Here is a 27,884-nt window from a genome sequence, read left to right as displayed (position 1 = left end):
ACCCTGTGGCACGTTACTTGTCTTTACTGTCTTTGTGAGGCAGGGACTTCTGTCCCATTCTCTGCTGTATCTGCACCTGGATCAGTGCTTTAAACCTAGCAGGTGATCAATAAATCTTTTTTAAATGAATACATGAATTCTCTAAAAGACTTTTTATGTCACTGTGAATCTGGTATACTTCCAGATTCTGGTATACTGATGGGTTAGATTCCCACATCCAAGTGGCAGAAGGAAATCTGGGAACAGGGTGATTCCACAGCACTCTGAGATGTCAACACCCTTCAAAGAAGATCAGGAAAAAAGCCTACTTTCTCTGTAACTGATATTGCAGTGTGGTATAAAACCTACCTGCTTCCCCTTATTCTGATCATATGTAAGAGGGAACAGTGGTTCTCAGTCCTCCCTCAGAGTCTTGTTTCTTCTACAGTATCAGCCATGGGAACCTACAGTATGAGAGAGACCTGTCTTTGGGGAACATTTGGTCATTTGTTTCTGAGCTTTTATAAAAGGATCGACTGTCCTTCATAATGGACAACATGCTTATTAAATTTAAAATATTTTATTTTAGGAAAGGTACTCTTAGATTTGTTTCAATCTTGTTTTCTATATTCACAGATTAATCATGATCACCTTAGATACAGCTATTGATTCTTCTTTCTAAATCTGTATAAAAAGGACGTTTTCTTGAAAAAACCACAAGAAAAATATAGCTGCTTTCTTTTTCCCCGGGTCAGTCACTCACTCTGGTTAGATTGCACAAGTAACTCTGGCTGCCGTCTAATACTTTTAAGTATTTACAGGCATAGTTAAAACTATACCCCTAGACCACCAGCTTTCAAAAGAATTTGGATCTGTTTGATTTACAATAAATATGTACCAAACATATGAACAGTTTCTAAGCTGCTAACGAGGAGGTTTTAAAGATAAAAATTGCTAACAGTTATTAAGCAAATTTCTATGTCAGGCATATGATAATTGCTTTACACAAATTCACTTAATTCTTTCAGAATTCCTTTGAGGAGGGTAAGGTTCTTATAGAAATATCACTTTAAAGATACAAAAAAAAAGCAAGGCTGGAAGAGTCTCAGTGATCTGCCCAGGGCCACATAGCTACAAGGTGAGGCCAGGGCTTGAACCAGGTCTCTCTCTATAGCCAGATTCTCACTGTGACACCATGTTGATGGCAGATGGAGCTGGCTAACATGACAATGCCGATGGTTCCAGGATAAGCCTTTGGTGTGGGGCATGTGAACTGCTCCACTTGGACAGGTTATTGAGAACCATGATCCACTTATTTTATATTTATACATGTACATTTGTATTTACACAGAGAAAGTGCTGGTAAACTAACACACAAACAGCCACTGTAACAGCCATTTCACTACTTACAGAAGTCTCAGCACTCTTAACCGCTCCAAGTTGGCTGAGTTTGCATCCTGTCTCTGTATTACTACAGGATTTGATCTGGACAGGAGCTGATACTCCCTGACAGACACTGCTTTCAGTATACTGCACAGCTCGAATTGGTCAGTCGTCCAGCTTTATGTTAAAGAAAATTCTGACGTGATATAAAGAGTTTTTTTCCCTATAGAAGACGTAAAGTTTAAATTAGCAATTTTTGAGAAATTCTTCATGCTGTTTCTATACCTTTTATAAGCCATTCAATGTCAGTAAAAGCAGAAACTGTATCCCATTCTCCCAGACAACTTCTGGACCAATTAGCATTGATGATCAGCAGTGGTATGCTGGTAAATGTTTATCAAATGGCTCTCCAAGGGGACAATAAAGCCATGATTTGTAGCTTTTGCCAATTTCTGTGGTGTAAATACTCCCACCATGGCTGATCTCAAGCCGCTAACATATTATCACTGAAAGTGGAGTTGGAAAGACATACACGGAAGCATACCTTTATATAATATTTCTACCCTGCAGGCACAATAAATAACTTCAAGAGCATAGGTATAAAAGTTAGGAAGTGATGAGTTTTGAGTAGTTATAGTTAAATTACATTAAAAACGAAGGTAATAAGTTTCTCTAATTTAATTTTAAATAATGGCTGTGTTTAACAACCAGCTCTCAAAATGAATACTTAACAATTGGCTTTTATAAGCTGGTATGAGCTAGCCCAGCATACCACTGAAGTGCCCCAAAGGTAGCAAGATTCAACTTTTCCTTTCGATGTTTTAGATTACAGACGAACTACTGACAGCAGCAGCAGGAGTTGGAGGGCCTTCGGACTATAAGAAGGAAAAGCACATAAATCCTTTGAGCATGCCAGGGAATAACTTGGGATTTGTTTTGATTAATTTAAAGTCTATCTACATATAGCAAGGATCATCGCTCTTTATAATTTCAACTTATTTTTTCAAACTTCAGCCAAGAGTCATCTTCAAACCCAGGGTGTGGTCCATGAAGGAGGCGGCCAGTGGAGTGAAGCATCTAGCTGTCTTCTTCCTTCCCAGCTGGGTATCCTAGCCCGCTCTTACCAAAAGTCTGAGCCAGGGAAGAGGAGAGTAACTTGAATAGCCAGGTAAACATCTAATGATTTGCCCAGGGAGGACCCAGGTACCAGAACTCAATTTAATTTCTTCTACCCAACCAAGTATTAGAGAAGACCGGAACCAAGGCGTCGAGAGGTTGCCTCCGCTGCCACCCCAGCTTTCTTCAGCCCTTTGACCTGAGCTGGTGCGCAAGAGGCCGGAAGTCTTCGCCAGCCTCCTTCATCTCAGTTTTACCTCTGGTAGCACTCCAGGCTTTCCATTCCAAGTGCTTTGTCCTGGGTAGGAACTACAAGAGAAAAAACAGGTAGCATGTTTGAGCAGTTCTGATTAACTAGCCCTTATTCATCCCGACAGCTTACTTTTTGTTTCTCTGCCATTCAACGGCTCACATTAGGAGGCCGAGTGGAAAGTCAGACCTACTAGTTCTGGCAGACTAGTCGGTGGAGACAGTTTGCTGAGACTAGTGTCTAGGGCTTGGGGAATATGGTTTTGTTTTTTTTTTTTTGTCTCCCGTGAACAGGGAACTCATGAAGTCTTACTCATTGGATATTCATCAGCGCTTTCTTGAACGGTGGCCTAACTGAAGGCCCTGTGCCGAGTGCTGGACTGAACAATTCTGGTACCTGCCACCTCAGGCACAAAGATGTAGTGTGTGCTGACTGGGGGGCCCACGCTGATGTTTAAAGGGAGTGTATGATCACCTACTGCGAGACAGGACCATGGATGCCTGACCCTTCAGTCTTTTTGTGATTGGTATTTTACTTTCTATGAAGAGGATAAGGTTTCTGCCTTAAGAACTGGCTATGTGCACAGCTGGTTCAGTTGCTGGGACTTTGAGAGCTCTGGGCGGAAAGGCAGGTGAGGGCTCAGGGTTATGAAAACAGCTTTGGGACTCCCCCTGCCTGGGGTCTCCAGGAGCGAGACTATTCTTAGGAGGTGTCTCTGCCCTGAAGGAGCTTTTCTTTGCCACTTGGCCTGAAGGACTTCTTTTTGAAAAAAGAGATTTGGACTCGAGTCAAGTCCCAAACTGCAAAGAAATGGCCAATTAAGCTGCTGGCCCAAGTTCCAGCCAAGGAGGCAGGCTCTGCCTCTCAGTGCTCAGCACAGGCTGGAATGCGATTCTTGGCCCATGGTCCCCTGGTCTGGTGGGATGCAGGAAGCCAGTTCACAGACCATGCCCCTCTCCTGATGGAGAAACCATGAGTCAGCCTATCCCGTTCCCTCTTGCCCTGAGAGCCCAGCACAGACAATCGCAGGGCAAAGCAGGAAGAGGGGAAAAGGAAGCTGTAGAAAAATAAACATTTCCTTGCATTTTACTTGGAACAGAACAGCATTTGTGGTGTGCTAAGATCCACAGCGTCTCTCACGTGCCCCCCTGCTCTGTTTTCCTCCTCTTGTGTAGAAACAGATTCTTTCCTTACCTGATGAGAGTCCAGGGTGCATCCTGTGGAAAAACAGGAGCAAGATATAGAAGGTAAAAGCCAAGCCACCAAAGATCACGCCACAGACCAGGAAACTATAGCTGCCCCGAGCCTGGAATACCTGCCAAAGGGGAAAACACAGAGAAACAGGCCATCAAAACCTCACAGAAAGATGTATTGGAGGAAGCAGCCTTCTCGGGCCTCAGCAGGTTTTTCAGTCAAGTTCTGGCCCAGCATGCTAACAGACAGAAACACTGGTAGGAGGGACATCTTGGCCTTGTTTCAAGGTTATGTTTCTGGAGGTGGCAGAAATCCTGCTGTATGGCAGAGGTTGGACCCAGTGACCCCTGCAGTCCCTTTCAGCTCTGTGTCCTGGAACCTTTGAAAATCTCCGTATCTTCCTTAAAACTCCAATTATATTAGCTGTTTCTATACCCTCATGCCCTGATCAGAACTCTGCAGAGGAGAGAGATATATCTACATATCCTTTTATTATGATATATATATGTGTGTGTGTGTGTGTGTGTATATATATCCTTTTATTATGAAAATTTAAAACATATACTCAAGTGGCATATGGAATTCCCATGGACCCATCACCAACTTTAGTAATTAGTATGTTTCCTCTGTACCCCTCTGTACCTCTTCTTCCCTGCACTAGGTTACACTGAAGCAAATGACATCACGTCATTTCAATGTAGAGGGTAGTGTAAGATGTAGCTCTTCCTCCTGTCCAGCAGGACAAAAGGGAAGGAGAATTGAGTAGTGATTAGAGGGATTTTGGAGACTGAAAGACATAAGTATGGACGTCATCTCTGTTGGTTATTACAGGTGTGACTGAAGGCAAGTTGCTTAATCTTTCTGAGTTTCAGTATCCTCCTTTGTAAAAGGAAGCATAACAATATCTTCATTACTGTCTTCCATAAAAAGTAGGTGGATTTTTTTTTTCCTGATGAACAAATGAAACGTGTGTATGTTTGGAGGGAAATGGGTGAGTTGGGCCCTTGATCAGGGCAGGAGTCAGGCAGGAAAGCTGGGCCCTTTGTAGGGTGGCCAGAGGCGAGGAGAGGTGGGGCAGGGAGTGGTGGATTGAGAGAGATGGAAAGGAACTCCGCCTGCAGCCCAAACCCATCCCAGGCTCTGAGAGCTAAACATTCCCACCGGGCCCTCTGGCCCTGCTCCCAGACGTGGCCTGTGTTTGCTTTGGACAATCCCTAGCATCCCTTTACATCTCCAGGTCCCACATTTGGAGGCTCAGCTTCCAAGGGTGGCTCGGAAACGGAAACAGGTGACGGAGACAGAGTGGGGCTCCCACTTGCTGTGTGGGAGGCTCAGGGAAGGGACAGCGTAGGTTCAGACGGGGGCTGGCCACATCTTCTCACCTGCCTGGAGGGGCGCTCCCTGATTACTCCCCCCACCCCGAGTCTCCCCACATACCGAGCCAACCAGCATCTGGAGGGCCATCTCACCAACGCCTGCCCCTGTTACCAGCACTGTGGTCGCACAGCCTAACCAAAAGAGAAGGATCTGGCTTAGTAACAGCAAGTTAAGGAGACAGAAGTCGGCTGGCATAATCCAGGTTGTTGCCGGGAAGCCTCTGGAAAGCGGTACAGCTGCCTAAGAGGACTACTTTGGATCCCTGAGATTTCTCAGACTTTAGCTCTGAACTTTGCTTAGGTCCTGCTTGTCATTATATCCCTTCCTTGTTCTGAAACCTTCAATTGCTCACGATTGTCTCCAGCGTAAACTCCAAGTTGCTTAGCCTGGCATTCAGGGCCCCTCCCAATCGGAGTACCACCTACCTTTCCAGAAAGATTTCCTGACCTCCTCTGCCAGGCAGGCTGGTGTCCTCACTGCCCTGGCCTCGTGCTGACCAGCCACACCTCTGGTCAATCCGGCAACATGGCACAGACCTTCGGAGCCCAAGCTTCAGAGTCAGACTTGGGTTCCAAGCCCGCTACATCACCTACTAGCATGGGACCTTAGGCAAGTCCTTCCCATTCTCTAGGCCCTGGTTTCCTTCGGTAAAATGGGCATGACAACACCTCTTTCGCAGGGTTGCTGTGTGGATAACTCTGACGCAAGACACACGTGAGCGCTCAGCAGAGCGCTGGCCAGTTCTCCGCTTAGACCCTTCAGCGCTGCCATCAGGATCAGGTCCAAATGCTTTAATGTGGTTTGCAGGGCCCTCTATAATCTGCCCCCGTTGAGAGCTCAGACTGTCACAGTATCTGCTCACAATCTACCCTCCAGTCAGGAGAAACTCTCTTCCGTTTCCCGACCCTGCACACACTCTTCACCGCCAGCTTCTCATACATGCCTTCACCCCCTCCTGAACATTCCTCCTCTTCCTCTGTCTGGAAAACTCCTGTTCATCTTTTAAGTTGAGCTTTCCATCATAATCTTCTCCCCCCAGCCCCCATCCTTGAACCTGGATTAGCTCCTCCTCTGTGCTCCCTCAGCCCCCTGCACTCTACTCTCACGTGCCTCACCCACCTCCCACCTGTTTACCAGGCAGCCTCCCTCTACAGGCTGGAAGCCCACGAGAGAGGATGTGCCTTGAATTTTAGTTCAGTGGCATATACCACTGCTTAATATTAACACAGTGGCCAACGTACGATAGACATTTAGTGTTGTTTGAATCAGAGATCGCCATTGTCTCCTCTGTCCTTCAAGTTCCTCACTTACATTTATACCTGTCTGTGCCTTTGCTCTCACCCTGTTCACTGCCCCCCACCCCATCCGTCCCCAGAATGCCTTTCCTTTTTCCTCTGACTTTCCAAACCCTGGGGCAGTTCATGTTCCCTCCCCTCCATGAAGCTATCTCTAGATTCAACACTGGTCAGCAGTACCCACTGTCTATTCCACTCATACGTTCAAAAACCTTTCAGTACCTGCTGTGCATCAGGTACTGTGCTAAACACTGAGGGTACTCAGATGAATAATAAGAGTTAACGTATATACTGAGCACCTGTGAGCCAGTTACGCTGCTAAGTCAAGAGCTTTACATTTGCTCTAGTGCACAAAACAATCCTCACAGGAAGGTGTTTGCATCCCAATTTTGCACATAAGAAAACTGAGGCTCAGAAAGGGGAAGGAAATTGACCTGCACAAGGTCACAAAGCCAGAAGGTGTGGAGACAGGACTGACCTTCAGATCTGCTGATGACCTCAAAGCCCATGCTCTTGCCCTTGTCCCTTGCTGGTGCATTCAGGGAGCGTGTTGTCAAGGAGAGGACGCAGATAACATAGGTAGAAAAGCCTTGAGGTGGGACAAACACGAGAGGCAGGTACAAAGGAGCGGGGCACACCTTCCCAGTGGGGTCAGAGAAGCTTCCCAGAGGGGGTGGAAGGGGAGGGACTTGAACAGGCAGATGAGAAGGTGGGACAGAAGAGAGAGGGCATTCCAGGCAGAGGGTTCGCTTTGTGCCAAAGTGTGGAGATACAGAATGGGTTTTGTGCTATCAGGGAATAGCAAGTAATTCAACATGGCTAGAATGCGGGCTCTCAGGGGAAGCAGGGAGGGAGAAGGCTGGAGAAAGGAAAAGCGCTCCACAGAAGATGTGAAGGCTGTGAGCAGCTCTGTGTTTCCAGGCAATCCCTCTGGAGCCGTGTAGAGGACGGCCCAGTAAGCGTTCCTCACCCTGGCTACACGTTACCATCACTCAGCAGCTCTGGACCAGTTACATCAGACTTCGTGGAGATGAAGCCCAGGCACTGGGCTTTGTTACAAAAGCTCCAGGTGATTTTAATGTGGAACCAGCAGTGAGAACCACTGATGGAGGCAAATCTGAAGGCCAGGAGACAAGCCAAGACCTGCCAAGGCAGGGATGGGAGTGATTAGAAATTACGAAAAGCTGGGCACCCTTAACTAATCCAAACAGGTTAAGTGGTTGAACTAAGGCGGGGATGGTGAGAAAAGAAGAGGACGGATTTGAATGATCATTTGCAGCAGAACCAACCAACATAACATTCTTCTTCTTATTAAACTCTAACATTTGTGAATCACTTCAACCTCTGTGGGATATACTATGTGACAGGTGATACCAACATTACTTCATTACTTCCTTTACTCGTTTGAAGTTTGGGGATTATCCTTTGATTTCAAGGACCCAGGTCTCAGGATCAACTCAGCAGATGAGCGGGATGTAGCTCTCATTGCTCTGACCCTGCCTGGCGCCCCCCGCAACCCCCTACACCAACGGCCCCCACTTCTGCTCTAGAGAAATCACTCATCTTTAGTGCTGGTTTTCCAACACTCTAGGGCACCTCTGATTACTTCTGAGGGTAACGTTAAATGTTCAAAACAATTATTTTTAATTAACTTATTTTAAAAAAAGATCTTTGCTATACGCCCTTGGGAGGCTACGGAAAGGGAAGGAGACTAGTTGAGGGAATCAGAGGTTTCCGACATCAGGCACAACCCTCAATCAGGTGTGGAGTCATTGTTCTACTCCTCTGTTTCGAACAAAACCCACAACAACAAAACACAGAGGTCCTTTACTGCTAAGTTATAAAACCCCTTTCCTATGCTATAATTTTTCCTGTGCAACTCTGCTTTTCTTTGAACTTGTTATTTCCAGCACATGGGTGTTACACAAGATGCCAGCTGTGGGTCTGTAGACACCGCTACCGGGAAAAAGATGCTTACTGTTTCTCTGTGGTCTGAAATCACATGATCCGGTATAACGTTGAATGGGGGGGGGGGCGGCACGTGGGCCAGAACAAGCCTGTTGCCCCCAGAGTCAGGAGGGGAGCCTTCACTTCTGTGAGGAGGTGGGGCAGGGACCTTGTAGCTGGAAGACCCCAGGAAGAGGGGCTTGCGGGGAGGAAGCAGCGCCCGGCCCGAGGGAGTGCCTCTTCGCTCTTGGGCGCGCCGGCTCACCTTTGTACTGCAGGATGTCCTCAGTGTAGGCCAGCATGCTGGGAAAGGTGCTGCTGAGGAACAGGCCCAGACTGGCTGTTCCCACGAACAGGAAGACGACATTGTAGGAGAAAACAAGAAGCACCAGGAACGTCACCACCACGCCGACCTGTCATGACGGAGACGAAGGCGATGAGAAATTAGGGAAAAGCTGGCTGGTCATGGAGAAAGGAAAACCAGCAGTCCGTCTGCAGACTTGAAAAGTTCCTCTCCAGCCGCAGGGGCAGCGCTGTGTGACCCGTGCGCTCCCCTGTGGAATATGTGGGAACTGCACCTTCCCCAGTTGGTGTCGGCCAAGGAAACCCTGAGAATAGGAGAAAGGGGGGAGGGGAGCCCAGCCAGACATCTCGCAAACAGCCTACCGCGCATGCCTTAGAAACGCTTAGCTCCTACTCCGCTCCGACCTTACAAACAAAGCTTTGAAGCGTCGCCCGGAAAATCTCTAGACTTGGGAAGTTTTAAAAACACCTAACTCTTTTATGTTAGGCTGCATGACAGAAGACTGAGGATGCCAAGGGCGAATTAGCAACTCTGCCAACCAACTCTGCTCCCACTCGGCGTGGCCCCCTCCTCAGTCGGTGGCGCAGACTGGCTGTCAGCCTGCTTCTCACCTCCCTACCAGACCCTCATCCTCACCTCTGCACCGGGACACACACGTTCCCTCTCCCCTGCCCATCTTCTTCCCTAGCCAACTGTAAGCTCCTTAAAGGCAGAGACCTCATCCTATAGAACTCAGCACCCCAGCCGTTCCCCGCAGGGCCCCCCCACCCATGTGTGTACTCATTAACCAGTAAGTGGTTGTTGAGATCCAGGAGAACATCAAGAGCAGAGTGACCCTTAATTTTAAAATGAGCGGAATCTGGGAAGAAGTTGCAGTGAATTCGAGACATGGCAGCTGCAGCATCTGGGAGTTTGCTCAGGGCTGTTCAGCTGTGGTCCCAACAGGCTGCCCACGAAAAGTACCTGAAAAGCTTTAAAACAATTCAGACACCCAGGTTCCCCTCCACACTTCCCCCTGCTCCCCTAATCAGAATCTCTGGGGTAGGGGCCCAGGAATCTGTATATTCCAAAAGCACCTCCAGTGGGTCTCATGTATGTGGGAATCACTTGCTCTAGGATAATGTTTTCCCAAACTTGCTTGATGACACGAACCCCCTAGAGTGTTTGTTGAATATAGAGATTGCTAGCCCCCTCCCCTGGACATTCTGATTCACCAAGTCTGAGCTGGACCCAGAAATCTGATTTTCCTTTTTAGAAACCAGCACCCCGGGTGAGTTTATCATCAGTGCCTAACTCATGTGGAGGCTTCAGACTTCCTTTTCTCACCAACCCAGAGTCATGCCCACTGTCTTCTCTCTAAGCAGCTGGCCTCGTGTGCTAGAGAGTCTGGCCACCAGCAGCCCCTGTACCCTCACTCTTCTCCACCTCACGGACCTCAGGAGTCTTTCTGCCTGCATCACGTCACCATCACCCCAGCTCCACAGAACAGGGGCCCTCTTCTTACTAAGCTTAGCCCTTCCTTCGCCTCTGTCCTTCGACCCCGTCCCCTCTCCCCTGGCCTTCTTCATTCACTTACTCTCTGACGTGCTAACCTCACAGGCCTCCGCCTTACAGGCTTCCTGCCTTTCTCCTCTGCCTACAAACACGCTCATACCACCTGACTCCTGTCAAGCAAGACTCCCTTCACAGACGTATTTGCAATTCTCACACCTCCACTTCCTTCTTACCCTCAACCTCTTTTTTTTTTTTTTTTTGGCTTCCCCTGTGCGGCTTGCGGGATCCTAGTTCCCAGGCCACCAGGGATCGAACCCACCAGGGATCAAACCCGTGCCCCCTGCAGTAGAACCACTGCACTGCCAGGGGATTCCCACCCTCAACCTCCTGAGTTTGGCTTCTACCCCCTCCCCCCACCTCCCATCTACACTGAACAGAAATTTCTTTCTTGAAAGTCATCAACGAGCACAAGGCCAAATCCAAGGGCCTTTCTTGGGGCTCATGATCTTTGACCTCTGTGGGCTCTACATAGTTCCCAACCTTCTCTCCACTAGAAACTCAATTCAAGGAAGTACTTTCCGACAGTGGATTGGACTTCCTGGAAAGGTGGCGAGTTTCCAGTCACTCGGGGGTGTTTAGACAGACCGTGGACCCTTTGGAAGGGATATTACAGAGGTGATTCAATCCCTGGTCGGAGGTTGGGCTAGACAACCTTACAGGAATCTGTAATCTGGACCTCTTTGTCATAGATGGTGGCATGGACACACATGAGGGTAAAAGTCTTAACCCACTTCTCAGGCCCAGACCTCCTGCCTCCGGAGAAGACCAGTTCCTTGAAGGCCATCCTATATGCCAGTCTGGCTACTTAAGAATCATCTGGGAGGGCTTCCCTGGTGGCGCAGTGGTTGAGAGTCTGCCTGCCGATGCAGGGGACACGGGTTCGTGACCCGATCCGGGAAGATCCCACATGCCGCGGAGCGGCTGGGCCCGTGAGCCATGGCCGCTGAGCCTGCGCGTCCGGAGCCTGTGCTCCGCAACGGGAGAGGCTACAGCAGTGAGAGGCCCACGTACCACCAAAAAAAAAAAAAAAAAAAAAAAGAATCATCTGGGAGAGCTGCAAGATGTAAATTCCCAGGCCCCAGCCCAGAGATGGTGATTCTGAAGGCCAAGGGATCCCTGCCCTCCACTGGCCATAGGGCTCTGACCAGCTGGGCACCAAGGTGAACAAGGGAGGATCAAGGCCAGCACCTGCTTCTTTCTACTCCTTGCAGGCTGTCAGCTGGGATCTGCTCCAGACACAGCACTGATCGTCTCCTACAGCCCCTTTCTTCCATGGGTGCAAAATCACAGGCCCACAGAGAGCAAAGGACTTTTCCAAGATCGCACGAATAGGCTCCACCCCTTGGATTTCCATCCCTTCCCCACCAGCATCTCTCTCCTCTCCTCTCCTCCCTCTACTTCTACATTTCTCACCTGCTGTCAGAGTCCAGTTCCAAACAAATGTCCTGGGGCAGTGCTAGGGCCAGGAGTGAATGGTTCTTCTGGGTCTCCAAAAAGTGAAAGGAGGCCACTTACCACATTGACGAAAACCATGGTAGCTGGCTTCACTCTTGAGGAGATGGGAATGGAGATGAGCCGACCCAGAGTGATGAAGCCCCAGAAGAGGCTGGGGAGGTAACCGGCCACCTTGTGTCCCACAGACAGCGGTTTCTCTACTGCATAGCTGTACACAAAGGCGGAGTATGCCCCCTGTGGGGAGACAGGTCCTGCTGAGCACACCTGCAGCATACCCCCGCAGAGGAGGCCTAGCTGGGGCAGGTGTGGTGTGGGCCGGCAGGGACTGGTCCTGCTGCCAGAGGCTTAGGGGTGGGCTTGGAGCCGAGACCACGCGGCACACACAGGCCTGAGCTGAGAGTGGAACCTGGGCACCACAGCTTACGGACGGTGCCTGCAGGAGCTAGGGGATCCAGGAAGGTGTCTCTGGGTCCCCACGGGAGTCCCGAAGGGTCTGGTCATGCAGGCTCTGCTCCCCCCTTCAACCAGAGCAGAGTTCCACTACATGCCTTATTTATGAGGATTCCACAGAAGGTTTTTTGTTGAAGGAAGGGTGCTACAGCTGAAAAAAAGGTGTGTCTAGGCATCTCATTTTACAGATGAGAGGGCAGAGGGAAGTGAATTGCCCAAGGTCACACTGAGTGTTGGAAGTCAACCAGTACCGTCACGAGTACTTTCCACCAGGTCATCTAGGTTTTTAGGGCCTTTTCTTTGGAGAGTCCCTCATATGGCAACCAGTTAATCAATCAGCCATTCAAAACTGTCCTAATCCTTAGAGATTCCTGGAGAAAGGCACTGAACAGAGTAACAGAGGTCACGAGTGGACCGAATAGCTGGGCCCAGATCCCACCTGTAGTTTGTTTACCACGTGGCTTGAGAAGCCCAGGCTTCGAATGTATTCCAGGAAGCAGAGTGCCCTAGAGTTTATATGGCATGACCTCTACCTGGGCGAAGAGGGCACTGCCCCTTTAAAAAATGTGGGGAGCCTACACTCAGTAACAAACCAGAGGCCCCTATCCACAGAGTTCATGAAAATAAAAACAACTGAATGAGACAGGAGACCACAGTTCCAAGGGACTGTATTCAATTCTGGAGAGACTCTCCCCTGGGACTTGTGCTTGGTTTAAATTTTGGGGCCCACTGTAGTACAGGTGAGGTCTCTAGGAAACCTTGACGTTCCTCCTTTCTCTTACCATCCCCAGACTTGAGGCTCAGGGGGCGCAAGGGGGTGCCCAATAAGGGACACCGTCTGAGGGCAGGCTCACCGTCAAGCCGTCAGTCATGAACAGGACCAGGGCGGCTGTGATGTGGATGGCGAAGAAAGAAGAAGGGACTCCTTTGAAGTTCTTCCTCTGGCAGCAGCGGAACAGGTCCTCGTGCCCTGGATGACATACGAGAAGAGCAGGGACAGGTCTCAGCTCCTGCTCCCTTCCTCTGCGCACCCAGGGACGGTGGCCGGCGGTCAGGAGAGCCCTGGCAGAGGGGAGACCACTTACTGCCTCCCACCTTCTCCAGCTTCCAACTGTCTATTAGGAACAGCCCCTGTCCATCTCACAGTGCTGTTGGAAGCAAGGCTCAGAGAGGTCAGGTAACTCGCCCAGGGTCACACAGGAGGGGTTAGGTAGAATGCAGGCTGGAGCCAGAAGTCTGCCTTCCTCATCCTCTTGGCCAGTTTGTTCCATCTCCTGCCTCCCGAGACCAGCAGTGCCAAGGGTTCTTCCCCAACCATTCTCACCTGTGATCTACATTCTCCCTCTGGGTGGGAGGGCTTACCAGGGAAGCCTCGGTACGGGGCCATGAGCCTGAGAGTTCATTAGAGCCCCCACCTGGGTGAAACTTAGGGGGCAGCGAGGAAGTGTCTTCCTTCTCAGGAGGCTGCGTCTCCAGGGTGAGCTCATCTGCAGACAGGAGTAGGGGCCTCCTCTGAGGGCAGCAGGTCAGCAGCCGCTCTTTGGACAGCAGATACAGCACAGCCATGGGCACCGGGAGCTGGGGGTGGGCAGAGGGTCAGGAGAGCCCTATTCCCGTGAGGGTCCCCATTTCCCGTGCCTGGCCTGCTGCATACACCTCCACGTGGCTGTGTGGCGAATGTCTGCACAGTCCTGGGAGAAGACAGCTCTTTTCCCAGGGTGCCCACCTGGGAAGTGCAGCCAGGTGCAATTACACCTGGGCAGGCTTGGTGTAATTGCTGCCCGACTTTAACCACAGTCATTTCCCTGAAAAGACAGGTAGGTACTTGTCACATGCAAAGCTTGGACTCACACCGGGCCTCTGCTGGCACAGGAGGTGCTAAACTCCTTTCTAACACCCTTGTCCTGAGCAGGGCTGGAGCAGGGCCCCTCACACTCATTCATGCTGGTAGAGCGTGTGATGCTTTACAAAGAAGTTTGGCTTTTGTTCATCACAGTTCTGTAAAACGTGCTGGGGGAAAATCATTAACCCCATTTTCCAGGTGGGGCAACTGAGGCTTAAAGTTATTACTTAGTCAAAACTGTTACAACCGGAAGAGACCTGAGAGCATTAGTGCCGGTCACACAGCTGACTTGAGGCAGCGCTAGACTGGTGCCCGGGCAACCTGATTCTGACCAGTGCCATCTCCACGTCAGGGGCTGTTCTGGGTGATGTTGTACCTTAGGAAGGTACAGAGGCTATCCTCAGGGAAAACAGAGACAGGGACTCCTTTGGATTGAAAAATGCATGCTGTGAGCAACACACGCGCAGAGCCCAGTGTCATGTTCACTGATATTTATGTTAAGCCGCTTCAGTTTTATGAACTCCCCAGAGTAATGGGAAATGTCTCCTGTTCCTGAGGTTGCCCGGAGAAGCCTTCACCACCTCCCTCAGGTGCCTTGCCTGTGTCTAACCACCCTCGCTGCCAGGGAGCTCTTCATCAAGTCTAACCTCTGCCCTTCCTGCTGCAACTTCATCCCAGCTCCTTTTGCTTCAGAAAGAGAGGAAGCCCAGGGAACTGCGGAAGTGTCCCAGGGGCTAACGGGCTCCTCTGGGCTCGCAGGCGAAGCTGGCCTGGTAGACGGACATCAGGGGGCTGCCAGCCCCTGCCTAGTGCTGCCCTGGGGAAGCCTCCCCGTCGCCCGGAGGAAGGCTGGCTCGCATAGACATTTTCCCAAGTCACCTGAATGCCACCCCTGTGCTGACACCTCCCTGTGGGCACCTTGGGAGCCTCCCTCCACTTATAAATAAGTCAGACACACCCCAGCAGCATTAGAGCCATAAATCTGGTCTGAATGGACAGGACAGCCCCTGCCCTCAGGAGTCCTGGGTCTGATGAGGGAGGTGAAGCCCTCCCTCCAGTCTGATGGGAGAAACAGGAAACCCACACGAAGAGGCCTGTGGTAGCAGAATGCCTGGGGGAAGGCCAAGGGGAAACAGCTGTAAAAGAGGTGTGCTCACGCATGTTGGGCTCTCCAGGGAGGTGGGTGGCAGGAAGGACTTCACAGAGGATGGGCTGACGTTGCTGGCAGGAACACACCGGATCTTTATAAGAAGCCCATTCAGGGAAGGTGGGCTCTACCTTAAAAGTCAGAGAATGCCAGGTGGGCTGGCCTGTGTGAATGTGTTTGCCCACGTGCATGCACAGCCCATTCTCTTCTGGGGTGGGCTGTTTATCTTCAGACACAAACCAATGGAAAAAGTCCGGAAATCCTGCAGCAAACAAAGTGCCTCCACTCTGCACCCCATGGGGCAAGAGAAGGCAGACCTCACGCTTAAGCTGCCTGCACCTTCCGGCTTCCTGGTCCCAGAGTCTCAGCCTTGACATTGTACGGACAGTGCTCTTTGCCTTCGTAGGTCCCCTGTGGAGGGCACAGGCCCAAAGCCGCATTGTTTCCAAAACAATGATGGGCATGGGCAGAAAGGAAAAGGAGCAGAGGGAGAGGGGTATGTCTTTCAGAGCCCCCAGTGAAGAATCTCGTACAGGGAAAGTTACAAAAGAGAAGGAAAAATGAGCAGTGACTATAGGGCAGCTGTTAGGGGCTTGTGCTGGGGGTCAGGGTTCCAGCCTGGCCAAGCCTCTTACTAGCCCCTCATCAGGCCCTTGAGCCAGTGATGGTGGGACACCCCTGCCCTGCTGTTTAAGTGGGCCTGGGTGCCCTCCACGGCCTCTTTCGATGCTACGTGTAGAGCATCACTCTGAGGCCCAGCCTGCCTGCCTCAGGAGGGCTAGGTAACAAGTCTGCCTAGAGCGAAGACAGACTCCAAGTTGGGGTGACAAGCCATGTGACACCTCCATCCCATAGCCAGGTGGATGGCCACCTGCAATACGCCTCACCCCAGTGCGCACTGCTGGTGTTCACGACCATTCTTCCCAAGCTGGGGAGGAGCTGGCGGGGAGTGTGTCCCACCTCTCCCTCTGGCCCCAGCCTGGGCTAACTTGGGCCGCAGGGCACCAGAGGAGGTTTCCAGCCAGAGACCAGAGTCAGTCCTGACTTAGCAGGGGAGTATGAGAGCTGGGGTGCAGAGGGCCTTGGTATCTGACCCAGACACAGTGACGTGGTCTCCCTGTTCTGCTCCCACCAGGGCAGCCTTGGCAGGCAGGGTCCCTTGGAGGTCATCTCGTCTATCCTCCAGCCTCCACGGGGGCCCACCTCACAGCAGGCACAGGAGAATCCCACCAGTGATTGAGGACCCTGGAGAAGAGCCTGGTATGTCCTGCAGTGCTCTGTCCCAGGGTCTACATCATCTGGCCTTGGAGGAAAAGGGCTGGTTCCCCAGAGAACCTCTGATGACTTGGAAGTTGACCCTGGTCTCATTGCACTAAACCTGCTCACTGTTTCATCTCCCTTGAGAATCGCAATCCCAGGATGTCACAACTGAAGGACCTTAGAGGTGATCTCCTGCAACCCCCTGTGTTCAGATGAATCCCCGGGGGTCAGTCCTCCTCTCTTCTTGCCTTCCTGAAGGCATATCTCAGCCCTAGTACGTTTCTCAGAAACAGAAGAATCTGTACTGGGAGCTGGTATGGACTGGTATGGGTGACTGTCCACTAGTCCCCACCCAGCCCTGCCCCAGTGGCACTCACATTGATCAGGGCCATGATCCAGAAGGCGTAGGACACGCGGGCCCCTGCCCCGTCCTGTGGGGTCAGTGTCTGGTTGGACCAAGGCTGGGCCCCAGTATGGTGGTGGGCCAGGACCCTGGAGGCATGGAGCAGGTGGCTGCCGGAGGTGGCGTTGGCTGTTCTATTGGTAGGCAAGCAGTTGGCCTCAGACAGAAAGGGGTCAGCGATAAGGGGGCTCAGCAGTGCACCAAAGCCCACAAAGAAATGGAGAACCTGGGAAGGGAAGAGAATCAGGGTGGGTGGAGGCATGGCTCAGGCTTTGCCTGCCCCCCACCTTGTGTCCCATCTGGGGAGCCCCTGTCTGGGAGCAGTAGGGTGGGAGGCAAGAGAGGTGAGGAGTGAAGCTCCTGTCACCACCTTCCTGCCTGGGATAACTTGGTGACAGTGGCCAACCCCTCCCTCTCTCTTCTTTCCCAAAGCTTAACCACCAGCTGGGGGCTGTTCCCAAGTTAGCATCCACCAGTTAACACCCCAAAGGGAAGGGGGCTTAATAAAGGGAAGGGCTGGACTGGAATCCTGGGTAACTGGGAGAAGGAAGGAAGAAGAAACACAGGGAGAGGAGGAGATGAGAGAAAACAACAAGTCCTTCCATCACGCCCTTTCCAACTTACAAAGAACCTTTTCTCATTAGCACTTAGATTCCTCTGACCACCTGCAGGCCAGGATCATCACTCCATTTTAGAGATGAAGAGACCTCATTCCAGAGATAACGGCCCAGTATGGTCCAGCTGGAAGCGGTCACACTGAACTCGACCCTGCTACTCTTTCTGGGTCGCCGTCCTGGTCTCGGGGAGGAGATGCCTGGCCCGGGGGAGAGGGCTGAGGGAGCTCCCCTGTGCCCTGCCCGCTCCCAGCCCCACGCCTGCTGGGGGCTCACCTGGAGGAAGACCGCCGAGTCCTTCTGGTAGATCCTCACCAGCTGCATGTTGGCCACAGTGTCGATGCAGCCCATGGCCAGGCCCGCCAGCGCCATGACTGAGGCCAGCACCTTCACGTCTCGGCAGAAGGGGATGGCGGCGAACACCAGGGAGATGGCCAGAGAAGAGGTGAAGAGGGCCCATAACGACTGGGCCAGGCTGCAGTAGCGGAGGGTGTGGTCAGTGGAGGGGGGCCGGAGCCCTTCGAAAGAAGACCCCCCCCACCCCGTCCTCCACTCACTGGGTGGCCCCCGGGGAAGCCGAGACGCTTCCCCCCCGCCTCTGGTCCAAGGGCAAAGGGAGCTGTGGCAGAAGCTCTGTCACTTGTTAGCTACGGGTCGTGGGCAAGATGTCTTGAGTCTGCCCAGATAACAATCCCTACCACACAGGGTGTCTGTGAGAACTATGTAATGGACACTTCACAAAGCGTAACTGCTAATTTTGGACTTAGAAGTGAATTTGTATCATTTACTTAAACTTTAGATTGTTCGCTTATAAACAATTATATGCAAAAATATATCCATCTCTCTCACAGAAGGTGTGAGGGGAATGGCTTTGAGCGCCTCCAGGGAGCCGTGCCACATGCGTGAGCCTGGAGGGGGGCCGGGGAAAGCTGCTGAGCCGGGCTGCACTGCCCTCCCCACACAGGAACGGAACACGCCAAGGCCCTCTGCAGGCACCAGGCCTGAGCTGCCCGAACCAAAGCCCACAGCCGAGGTATTTGGGGAAACTGGTGACCCCTCTATGGGCAGAGCTGTTGGACTCTGTGCCTGGCAAGTGTCCAGAAGGGAGGCCCCACTGAGAGCCTGTGTCTGAGTGGTGACCTTCCCCAGAGGAGCCCACAGCAGCAGGCTGAGGGAGTGAATGGATGAGTGAACACATGGGTGGAGGCCTAAGGCTCTGTCCGGTCTCTCGGGTCCACTCCGCCCAGTAAGCAGACTCTTGGAGAAAGGAAGGAAGCCTCGTATTTTCCGGGGCCAGTCTGAAAGGTTAACGTGGGGGGAAGGAGAGTGGGCAGCAGGCAGCTTCTGGAAGGGAGAGGTTGTAGAGGAAAGTGTCTCAGATTATGAGAAGGTAGACAGCCCCAGGTGCCTCCGTCTGGCTGCCGGACCTGGAGCTGTGGAGGTGGGAGTGTTGGTATTTCTGTGACAAGAAGACCTGAGTTTCCAGCTCACCGAGGAAAAGGGAGAGGCCCCAAGAGGCCCCCCAGACTGTCTTTTCCCAGAGGTTCTTGCCTCTGACCCTGTTGGCTCTCAGCTTTTCATCTCGCCCCATCTTTGATGAAATCCTTTATGAGAAGGGCTCTGCTGGTAGCAGCAGTTCTTTATTTTCTCATTTTCTTGTTTCCAGGCTGATCTGCTGATTGGAGATTACCAATCATGACCCCTGTCTGTTCCCAGCTCAGAGCTGTGTGTGAGGGGGCAGGGGAGACTCACTTCACCCCAGCCACTGGAAGGAGAACAAGAGGCTCGTGTTGTGGAGAGGGCTGTTCAGGTCCCTCCCAGCACCCACTTCCCGCTCCCCAAGCATCCCTGCTCTGCCGGCCTCCAGCACCGACAGCCTGGGCTGCTCACCGAGCTTCACGGCGCTTCTGCTTCCTGCTACCTGGTGGCCTGTCTCATTGGTACTGGCACAGAGGTGATGCCCACACCTCTGCAGGTTGATACAATCGACAGGCCTCTCAGAATAGCTCTCTCTTTCCCCTTCCTTTCCCTGCACAAGATCGACTTGGCAGCCTCCTGGGTGGCCTGACTTCAGGGATAGCAAGAGGGTCCCCATCTCCCTCAAGTGTTCCCCCCACTGAGCTGCTACATGGGCCTGACACTGCCACAACCTCACTCACCACTTGGCGGTAAAGCACCGACACCCCAGGTACAAAAATGCTCTCTTGAAGAATTAATACATTATCATTATTGCCCTGAAAAACCTGGATGACAGTGGTTAACCAGTCCTGTAGCACAGTCCTGAGGGCACGGGACCTGGGATCAGTGAACTGAGATAGGCAAGAGCTGTGGGAAGGTGTGGGAAAAGAAAGGAGAACTAACATTATAGGGTACACGAAAACAACGAACACTTGTTTACAGGGTCCAAGACCTACCCCTGTACGTGACAACGCTGTGAGGTAGACCTTGCAATTGTCCTCGTGTGACCCACGAGTAAACTGAGGCTGAGAAGGGCTAAGAAAGTAGCAGACAGATCCTTGACCCAAACCCAGGGCTTCTGACTTGCTGTTCCCCATGCCATGCTGCTTTCCCATGGAGGAGTGTGCACGTGTGTGTGTGTGTAAAAAGGCTGATGCTGGGCCCCGGACCCAGCCAAGCTGGAGAGGGGAGCAGCCAGGGAGCATGAGGCCAGATTCTTCAGAGCCTTGGTCTTAGGAAGCAATGGCTAACAGCTGTAGCCACTAGAACATGAGCCCCCCCCGCAGTGGACCCTCTGCTGGTGTTATGGGAACTCCAACTGCTTCCGGAAAACTGCTGGCTCTGTTGCAAGCTTCCCAAGGCATCTGCTGTATCCTGTTCATCGTGGGACCCCACGTCTGGACTGTGTTTGGCCCTGAGGTGTTTGATCCAGGGTTTCTGGATGTTGCTAGTGAAATGGGAATGCTTGAGAAAGGCCTGTCTCATCACCCCACACAGCATGGCCTGGAGAAAGGGACTAGTGGCTGTTCGGAGGCTGATGTGGGATAGTATGGGGGTGACAGAGAGAGAGAGCCAGAGACAGAGACAGAGGTAACGAGATAAAGAATCTAGTGGGCCAAGTTGCCAGGAAGGTGCTGACTGGGACAGCAGGAGGCTCAGGAGACGGGGATGGGGTTTGGGAAGGGCTGGTGGCCAGTGGGCAGCCCTGTCCAGGCCTCTCCTCCCTCCAAATGGTACCCTCTCACCTTGTTATTCCAGAGGAGGACACTCGGTGCCCAAAGGGGGCTCTTTCATTCCCAGGCCCAGTGACAGGCAGGAGGGAGGGATAAAAAGAGAACAGGAGGAAAGGAGAGGCTGGAGGGAGGCTGGCTTGGGAAGTCCCCTCCCTGTGACTCCTGTCAACCCCAGGGCCGTGGTTTGAACTTGCAGCCTGCCAGCTGCGTTCCTGGGGTATCGGGCGGGGTGAGCAGGTGGGGGGGTGGGGGAGATGGAGACCTGTTCCCAGTAAATGGGGACAGCCGCACCACAAAGAACCCTGGGTTTGGATCCCAGGCTGCCCACCCTCCCCAGTTGTTTCAGCAGGGCTGTGCCTGGTCATTCCAAAAATCAGTCTGAACAAGTTTCTTTAGAATGGTATGTTGTTGCCAAGAAAAAAGGAGTCCTAGACACATCTCAGAGCCAGACTGAAATACACTAATTGTCTTGGTCACTTAATGGTTTGGTCAATGGCCCCTTCCAGGAAAGTGGGCAATTGAAAATTATAGAATAATAATGTCATCGCAGCTTTGGCAGCATGGATATGGTGGGATTTGTAATCTGAAGACTGGTCCTAGGCCCACCTCTGCCACTTCCCAGCGGGCGGCTCACGGCAAGCCACTTACACTTAGCCTTTCTGAGCCTCAGGTGCTCTGCTATAAATCAGGGATATGAAGCAGTGCCTCGAGAGGCTGCCTGCAGAGGGAGTGAGATGTTACAGTCGGTCCTCCTGCGCTCACTCACTGGAAGCTTACCCCCTCCCTACAGGCCCTGGGCTGCCCCAAAGAGCGTCATCAGGCCCAGAGAAGTAGGCTCGCTGGGCAGAAAGGATCAGAGAACTGGAGCCAGCTCCCCCGACACCCCCGCCCCACCCATTCCTGATGCCAGGCCCTCTGACTGCCAGAGTGGTATCGAGGACCAAAGAGTCCTACCCCCCATTTTACAGATCAGGAAGCCGGCCCAGACAGGGAAGAGAGCGAGTAATGCTGAGTGGGGACCCAGTTTCTGACTCCCAATCCAGGAAAAGGCCAGCGTGGTGTCGTGGAACGTCCCTCCCCTGGCCCTGGGTTCTGACGTTAATTCAGGCCAATGAGAGGAAGGGCCCCACTCCCCCAAGACAGTCTAGGGAACCCTTCCTCAGGAAGCCTGAGAAATGTCCAGGTTACTTTTTTTTTTTTTTTTCATCTTTATTGGAGTATAATTGCTTTACAATGGTGTGTTAGTTATTATTAACGGCTCCACACAGAAGGTGCAAACGGGCAAGGGAGAGCAGGGAGCCAGGTGCCTGCCCCACCAGCAGGCTGTGTGACCTTGAGCACATTGCGGACCTGTCAGCCCCGGTGCTCTGCGTTACCCAGAGGGCACACGTGATCACCTTGTCCTGCCATGGGTGCCTGCTCTGGCCTTCCTGGTTCTGTGATAATAGGAGGGGCTGCTAGGCTCCAAAGCAGGGGAAAGGCTTGAGCAAAACAGTAAGATGTCAGCCAGCTGTCCAGCCCTCTGCTGCCCAGGGGTGGGGAAGAATGCTGCTGAGGGCCAGCCCCGTGCCACCGGGGTGAGCGACCCCAGGGCGGCACTCACATGCTCCTCACATTTTTACCTCAAGGGATTCCCCCTGTCCACCCTGGATAATCTCCTTCCCTGAAGGACCAGGGAAAGGGGCAGAATGCAGAACCAGGAGGGGTCAGAGGCATCCCCAGCTCCCCTCCACCCCAAAAGGGTCCGGCAGTCTCCCAAGAGAGGAGCGGGGCCCGGGACAGGAACCAGGGGACAGGACACCCTCTGGGAGTGAGGGCAGGCTGGAGACTGCAGCGCAAGCCAGGGCGAGAGGGAAGCGGTGACAGACTGAGGGAGGGGCAGGCGGAAAGGTCCCCCTCTAACTGGGTCCCCCCACACTGACACCCCAGCTTGTTTGACACCCTTTGTTAAGGCTGGGGGGACCCAGAAGGAGGAGCAAGGAAGCCTGTCTTTGGGGGGATCCCTGTTAGACTCAGATCAGGGGAGCACCCTTGCATGATGACGTTCCCTGGCTCAATGGGTGCTGGACCCACAGGGAGTGCTCCTTACACACTGGTTAAACTTGCAGTTCCAGTGTCTGCCTGGAACACCTCTCCCCACGTTCTTTGCTTGCATGGCTCTCTCCTGTCATTCAGGTGTCAGCTCAGAGAGGCCTTCCCTGACCGCTGAGCTAAAGTAACCCCCAACTCTGTAACTCTCCATCCCTACCCCACCTTATTTCCTTCATTTCACTAAAATGATCCTTCAGAATGTAGGCTCTATTAGAGTAGGGACCTGTGTCATATTCACCCCCAAAACAGGCTCTGGCTCAAGAGATAACTGTTAAATGAGTGAATTAAAGGGTGGGATGAGTTTTGAGATTTTTTTAATTAAAAAAAAAGAAATAGAATTTATATACCATAAAATTAATCTTTTCAAAGTGTACAACTCAATGGGTTTTTTTTTAGTATATTCAGAGTTATGAACTCATCACCACAATCTAAATTTAGAGCATTTACATCACCCCCAAAAGAAATCCCTTCCCCATTAGCAGTCACTCCCCATTCCTCTCTGCACCCCACCCTCAGCCCTAGGAAACTACTCATCTACTTTCTACCTCTATAGATTTTCCTACTCTGACCTTTCACATAAATGACACCATAACAGTATGTGGTCTTTTGTGAATGGCTTCTTTCACTTAGCATAACATTGTCAAGGTTTACCCATGTTATAGCATGAGTCAGTACTTCATTCGTTTTTATGGCCGAATAATATTCCATTGTGTGGAGAGACCACATTTTGTTTGTCCATCCATCCATTGATGAACATTTGGTTTGTTTCCACTTTTTAGCTATTATGAATAATGCTGCTATGAACATTTATGTATAAGGTTTTTTTGTTTGTTTTTTGTTTTTGCGGTACGCGGGCCTCTCCCGTTGTGGAGCACAGGCTCCGGACACGGAGGCTCAGCGGCTATGGCTCACGGGTCCAGCCGCTCCGCGGCATGTGGGATCTTCCCGGACTGGGGCACGAACCCGTGTCCCCTGCATCAGCAGGCGGACTCTCAACCACTGCGCCACCAGGGAAGCCCCTGTATAAGTTTTTGTGTGGACATGTTTTCAGTTCTTTGAGGAATATACCTAGGAGTGAAATTGCTGGGTCAGATGCTACCTCCCATGAAGAGATGGATTTTTAAGCAAGAACCATGTCTGGTGTTAGACCCCTAGGAGACCTTCAGCCCACATTTGCTACATGCTGAAAGGTGGACAAGCTGCTGGAGGGAGAGGCAGACGCTTTCTAGACGGGAGACTAACCAGGGTCTGGCTCAGAGAAGGGAACTGGCTTTTGTATTGTGATCCCAGAACCACAGGGGGCCAGCATCCTGGGGAAGTAGGTCAGATAGTGGCCTGGGGAACACTGCATGGAGATTGGGTTTCATGCAGTGGGCAGGAGAGAGTCAGAGGTGGGCATTGGGAAGGCAGGGCTGCAGGAAATTGAGAAAAAAAGAAACGTAGAGAAAGACATAGTTAATATAGCAAAGAGAATAACTCAAGCCTTCCTTTAAGAGCATGTGTGCAGAGGAGAGGCCCAGGTGAGGCTGGGAAAAGGCTGGGGAAACTCTGAAAGCCATTTATCTGCCCTGATGCCTTTGAGATAAAGGGGTCTCCCAACCTGCCCAGGGTGGTTAAACAGGTCCCCATGAAACCAGGAACAAAACCCTAACCTTTTGTCTAAATACCCCTCCTCCTTCCTATCTGACAAAGCACATATCTATACACCCTGCCAACCAGGTGGCTTTGGGTTTGTCTCTTCTCTGAAAGGCTTCCTGCTCTCGATAAGCAAGGTTTTTCTAAGGAAGGTCTAGTCCACGTTTTTCTGGCCCTAATTGCACCCTGCTCCCTCTTGGCCTGCATGTGGTGGCCTCCTTCAAGGTCTCTGTCAATGTCAGAAGAGAGAGAGAGAGCTGGTCCCATCCTGAGTGGAGGGCTCCGGCCCTCCTCTGCGCCCACTCTAACATCAAGGCTCTCTACACTCAGTCCCTCTAATGCATGTCCCTTTGGAGGCATCCAGAAACTCTGCTCAGCCCTGGAACTCAGTCTGGGCCAAGGAGTAGGCAGGACTTGAGCAGGAACCCTAGAGAAAGAGTGCTCCCCGACTCTCCTCTGCCTGGTGTGTGTCATCCTGCAATTCTCCCCACTCCCGCGCAACAGCTGGCCCTCCCGTCCCTATTTGTTAAACCAACCCTCCTCCCGCAGTACCAGACTAGCTGCACCAGCAGTAATCACGGAAGCTGAAAGCACTAGCAGTGGTATTAGCATTTTAACTTGTGAAGCCCCGAGGAATCAAGCTTTAGAGGCTGGTTTCAGGGCTGGTGGAGGTTCTGTTTGCTTTGGGGGACGGAGGATTGCGATAAGCTGTCCAGCCCTAGCTGGGTGCCGACTCCTGTCTACACACAGGCCACCCCCGTGATGTCCCTCTATTTCCACTGAAGTCTACTTTGCTCTTAACCAAGGGAAGAGGTTCTTTAAGACATTTTGTCTTTCGGTGGGAGGACTGAGGTTCAGAATTGAAACCTGAACCACTGATGGGACTACTCCCCCTACTCCCCCCTACCCCCACCCCTCAGATCCCAGCCGGAAGCCCCAGAGGCCCATAGTTTCCTTCCCAGGAGTGTCAGCTCAGGAATACTCAGCCCATGAGTACACACAGGGATACTCGTGCCATGCCTTTGCCTGGTGAGTATGGGTTATAACTTGTACACTTCAGAGCTGAAGCTGACTACTATGAAAAAGCAAGAGGGATTTCCAAAGTATCTTGTTCTAGACACAAATGTGCGGGTTCATATCCTCACTAGCTTAATAGCTGTGTGACCTGGGGCAAGTTTCTCAACCTCCTTGTGCTTCAGCTTCCTTATGCACAAAATGGAGACAATAGCACTACTCTGCAGGGTTGTTGTGAAGGTCAAATGAATTGATACAAGTGAGGTGCTAAGTAAGAGCAGTGCCTGGCATCGCCTAAACACTCAGTAAAGCTAGTTATTATTGCTACCGTGATCATTCTTTTCTGTGAGCCAGTTTCCTGAGGCAAGACCCTTTCCACTGCCTGCTCAGAGCCCCTCGTTGAGTAAGGAGCCCTGAGGGAGGCACAAAGCAAGTAAGGAAGAGCTGGTCCAGCTTGTTGTGTATCTCTGCTGTTTTCACAAAGCCTGGCGTGCCAACCTGCCATTTAGAATGATCCTCATTCCCTTTCCTGTTCTTTGCACGACACAGGCTCCTAAAAAGTTCCAGGTAAGGGAGCTTTTGTAAGTCAAAATACTTGAAAACAAAACCAGAAAAATACCCTGACTGATTTCTAATTAAACCTCTAGGCAGAATTAGAAAGGATCTGGAGCTTTTCCTTAAGATTTTCGGAGTCCCCTATGCATGCAATCCTGTACAAAACCCACAGAAACACTATCGTACACAAGGAGACTTGCTGCGCAAGAGGACACTTGGGTTTCCACGAGGATTTTGGTAGTGGGGATAATCACTCCCTAATTGATGCTTTGTCAGTTGGGTGGCTTAATGTGGGGTCTATATGTATAGACACCTATGCTCCTCTCCATCAGCTCCAGAAGTGAGGTGGAGGGGGAAACCCACCTCACAGATACCTCTAGCAGTGAGCCAAAGGGCAGAGCCCTGGGTGCAGAATGGCTCCCTAGAGGCTTCCACTGTGGTTTTGTTCCCAGGCGTCTGCTCGCTTGAGTCCATGCAGTCCAGGAAACCACCCAGCCAGAAGCCAGGACTAGGGAAACCTCCAGCAGCCTCTGACTTGCAAGTCATCTAGCCCCTGCTTTGGGTCTGCTCTCGCAGTTGCGCTAGGAGAGTGAATCCTACTGCCTTTCTGAAGGGCTCCGTGGAGGTGGCCCTGTCGAATTTGAGCCGGGAGACTGAGGCTCTGCAACGGTATCCAAAGGGGCATCTCTGGGGGCCATGCCAGGCAGAGGCCAGGGAGGAGTAACATGGGGTGGGGGAAAGCGGAGGGGGATCCTGGCACCAGAGCTGGAGTGTCACCTCACTAAGCTATGGGTGAGTCACCCTGTGCCTCCCCTACGTGAACCCAAGTGCTAAGGTCCTGTTTGTCTCAGAGGCAGAAGGGTGCCACCTCCAGGGGCCCATGCAGGAACCCTGGCTCCCTCAGGAGCAGGACCACACGGGACCCACCTGCCCCGTGGCCGTCCAGGGGAAGGGACACCCTGTGTCAGCTGATTTGGAGCTGAGGATCTGAGTGGAGCACACCCCAGGGCACTCTGTCCAGCCGCAGCCAGCTCTGGCACTGGGCACGGCCCCTGAGGTGACACTCCCTCTCCTGCCACCTCACTTCCAATTCCGTCGCCCACCCCCGGCAGCAGGGGCTGCAGACAAACCTCAGGTCTGCCGTGCAAGAGGGCGACCCTCCCACCTCTGCAAGCTGCCTCACCCCTCTCCCTCGGGGTGTGGGCGGGAGAAGAGGGGTGAGAGCTGAGTCTATGCCCTCACAGGGGCGAGCGAAGGCGAATAAACAATCCAGAAGTCACCTTCAGTCTCCAGAGAGAGTTTTGCGGGGAGAGCTGGGGTGGGGGAGGGAGGCAGCCCTCCAGCTAAGGCTGCGCATGGCTAGCGTAGCGGGGAGGGGTGGTCGCTGCCTTCCAGAAGGCAGGGACAACCGGCGGCCCGAGCCCCGCGGGGGCAGAGACGAGCGTGGTGGGAAGGGTCGGAAGGGTCGGGGGGCTGCGGCCCTCGGGCGCGCGGACCGGGCACTCACGTCCTCTTGAAGACGCCCCCGAGGGCGCTGCCCAGCAGGAGGCAGAGCTGCTGCGAGAAGAAGACCCAGGAGATCTGGGGCAACGAGCTGTGCGTCTGGCAGCGCAGGTCCAGCAGCGTGGGCCCCAGGAAGGCGATGCACAGGCCGAAGCTGAAGAAGACGCTCCAGTAGGTGAGCGTGGGCTGCAGGTTGCGGCGGAGCAGCCCTGACACGCGGACGTCGCAGCCCATGGTCCCGGCTGGCGGCTGCCGGTCAGGGCGCGCGCGGTGCCGAGTGCCGCTTCGCCCGCGGGAGAGCCAGCAGGGCTGGGGAGGCCAGGG

At 52.4% G+C, this 27,884-nt stretch overlaps 1 protein-coding gene and 1 long non-coding RNA gene across 4 annotated transcripts; both read right to left on the bottom strand.

Annotated features, from left to right (window-relative positions):
- Nucleotides 1–540: 540 nt before the first annotated feature.
- On the bottom strand, nt 541–27,884 carry SLC60A1 (solute carrier family 60 member 1). Of its 3 annotated transcripts, XM_027082761.1 has the most exons (10): nt 27,565–27,878; nt 17,848–18,046; nt 16,932–17,183; nt 13,720–13,882; nt 13,159–13,274; nt 11,915–12,088; nt 8,807–8,954; nt 5,360–5,430; nt 3,923–4,043; nt 541–2,787 (listed from the first exon to the last, which is right to left on the bottom strand). In XM_027082761.1, the coding sequence occupies exons 1-10, from the start codon at nt 27,792–27,794 to the stop codon at nt 2,732–2,734; spliced, it is 1,530 nt and encodes a 509-aa protein (XP_026938562.1). In that variant the 5' UTR covers nt 27,795–27,878; the 3' UTR covers nt 541–2,731. The 3 variants fall into 3 exon arrangements, 2 of the variants coding, with proteins under 2 accessions (XP_026938562.1, XP_026938563.1); XR_003427948.1 differs by lacking the exon at nt 5,360–5,430 and having other exon boundaries at nt 27,565–27,884; XM_027082762.1 differs by lacking the exons at nt 3,923–4,043; nt 5,360–5,430 and having other exon boundaries at nt 27,565–27,884.
- Nucleotides 18,054–23,201, bottom strand: LOC113607441 (uncharacterized). Its single transcript, XR_003427949.1, has 3 exons — nt 21,729–23,201; nt 21,529–21,534; nt 18,054–20,321 (listed from the first exon to the last, which is right to left on the bottom strand). It is a non-coding gene; the product is annotated as an uncharacterized LOC113607441 (long non-coding RNA).

The sequence above is a fragment of the Aethalodelphis obliquidens genome, unplaced genomic scaffold, assembly GCF_003676395.1.
Source record: "Aethalodelphis obliquidens isolate GAN/ISIS:26980383/991018 unplaced genomic scaffold, ASM367639v1 scaffold48, whole genome shotgun sequence".
In the NCBI taxonomy this organism is placed as follows: Eukaryota; Metazoa; Chordata; class Mammalia; order Artiodactyla; family Delphinidae; genus Aethalodelphis; species Aethalodelphis obliquidens.
This window is presented reverse-complemented; position numbering and strand designations above follow the sequence as displayed.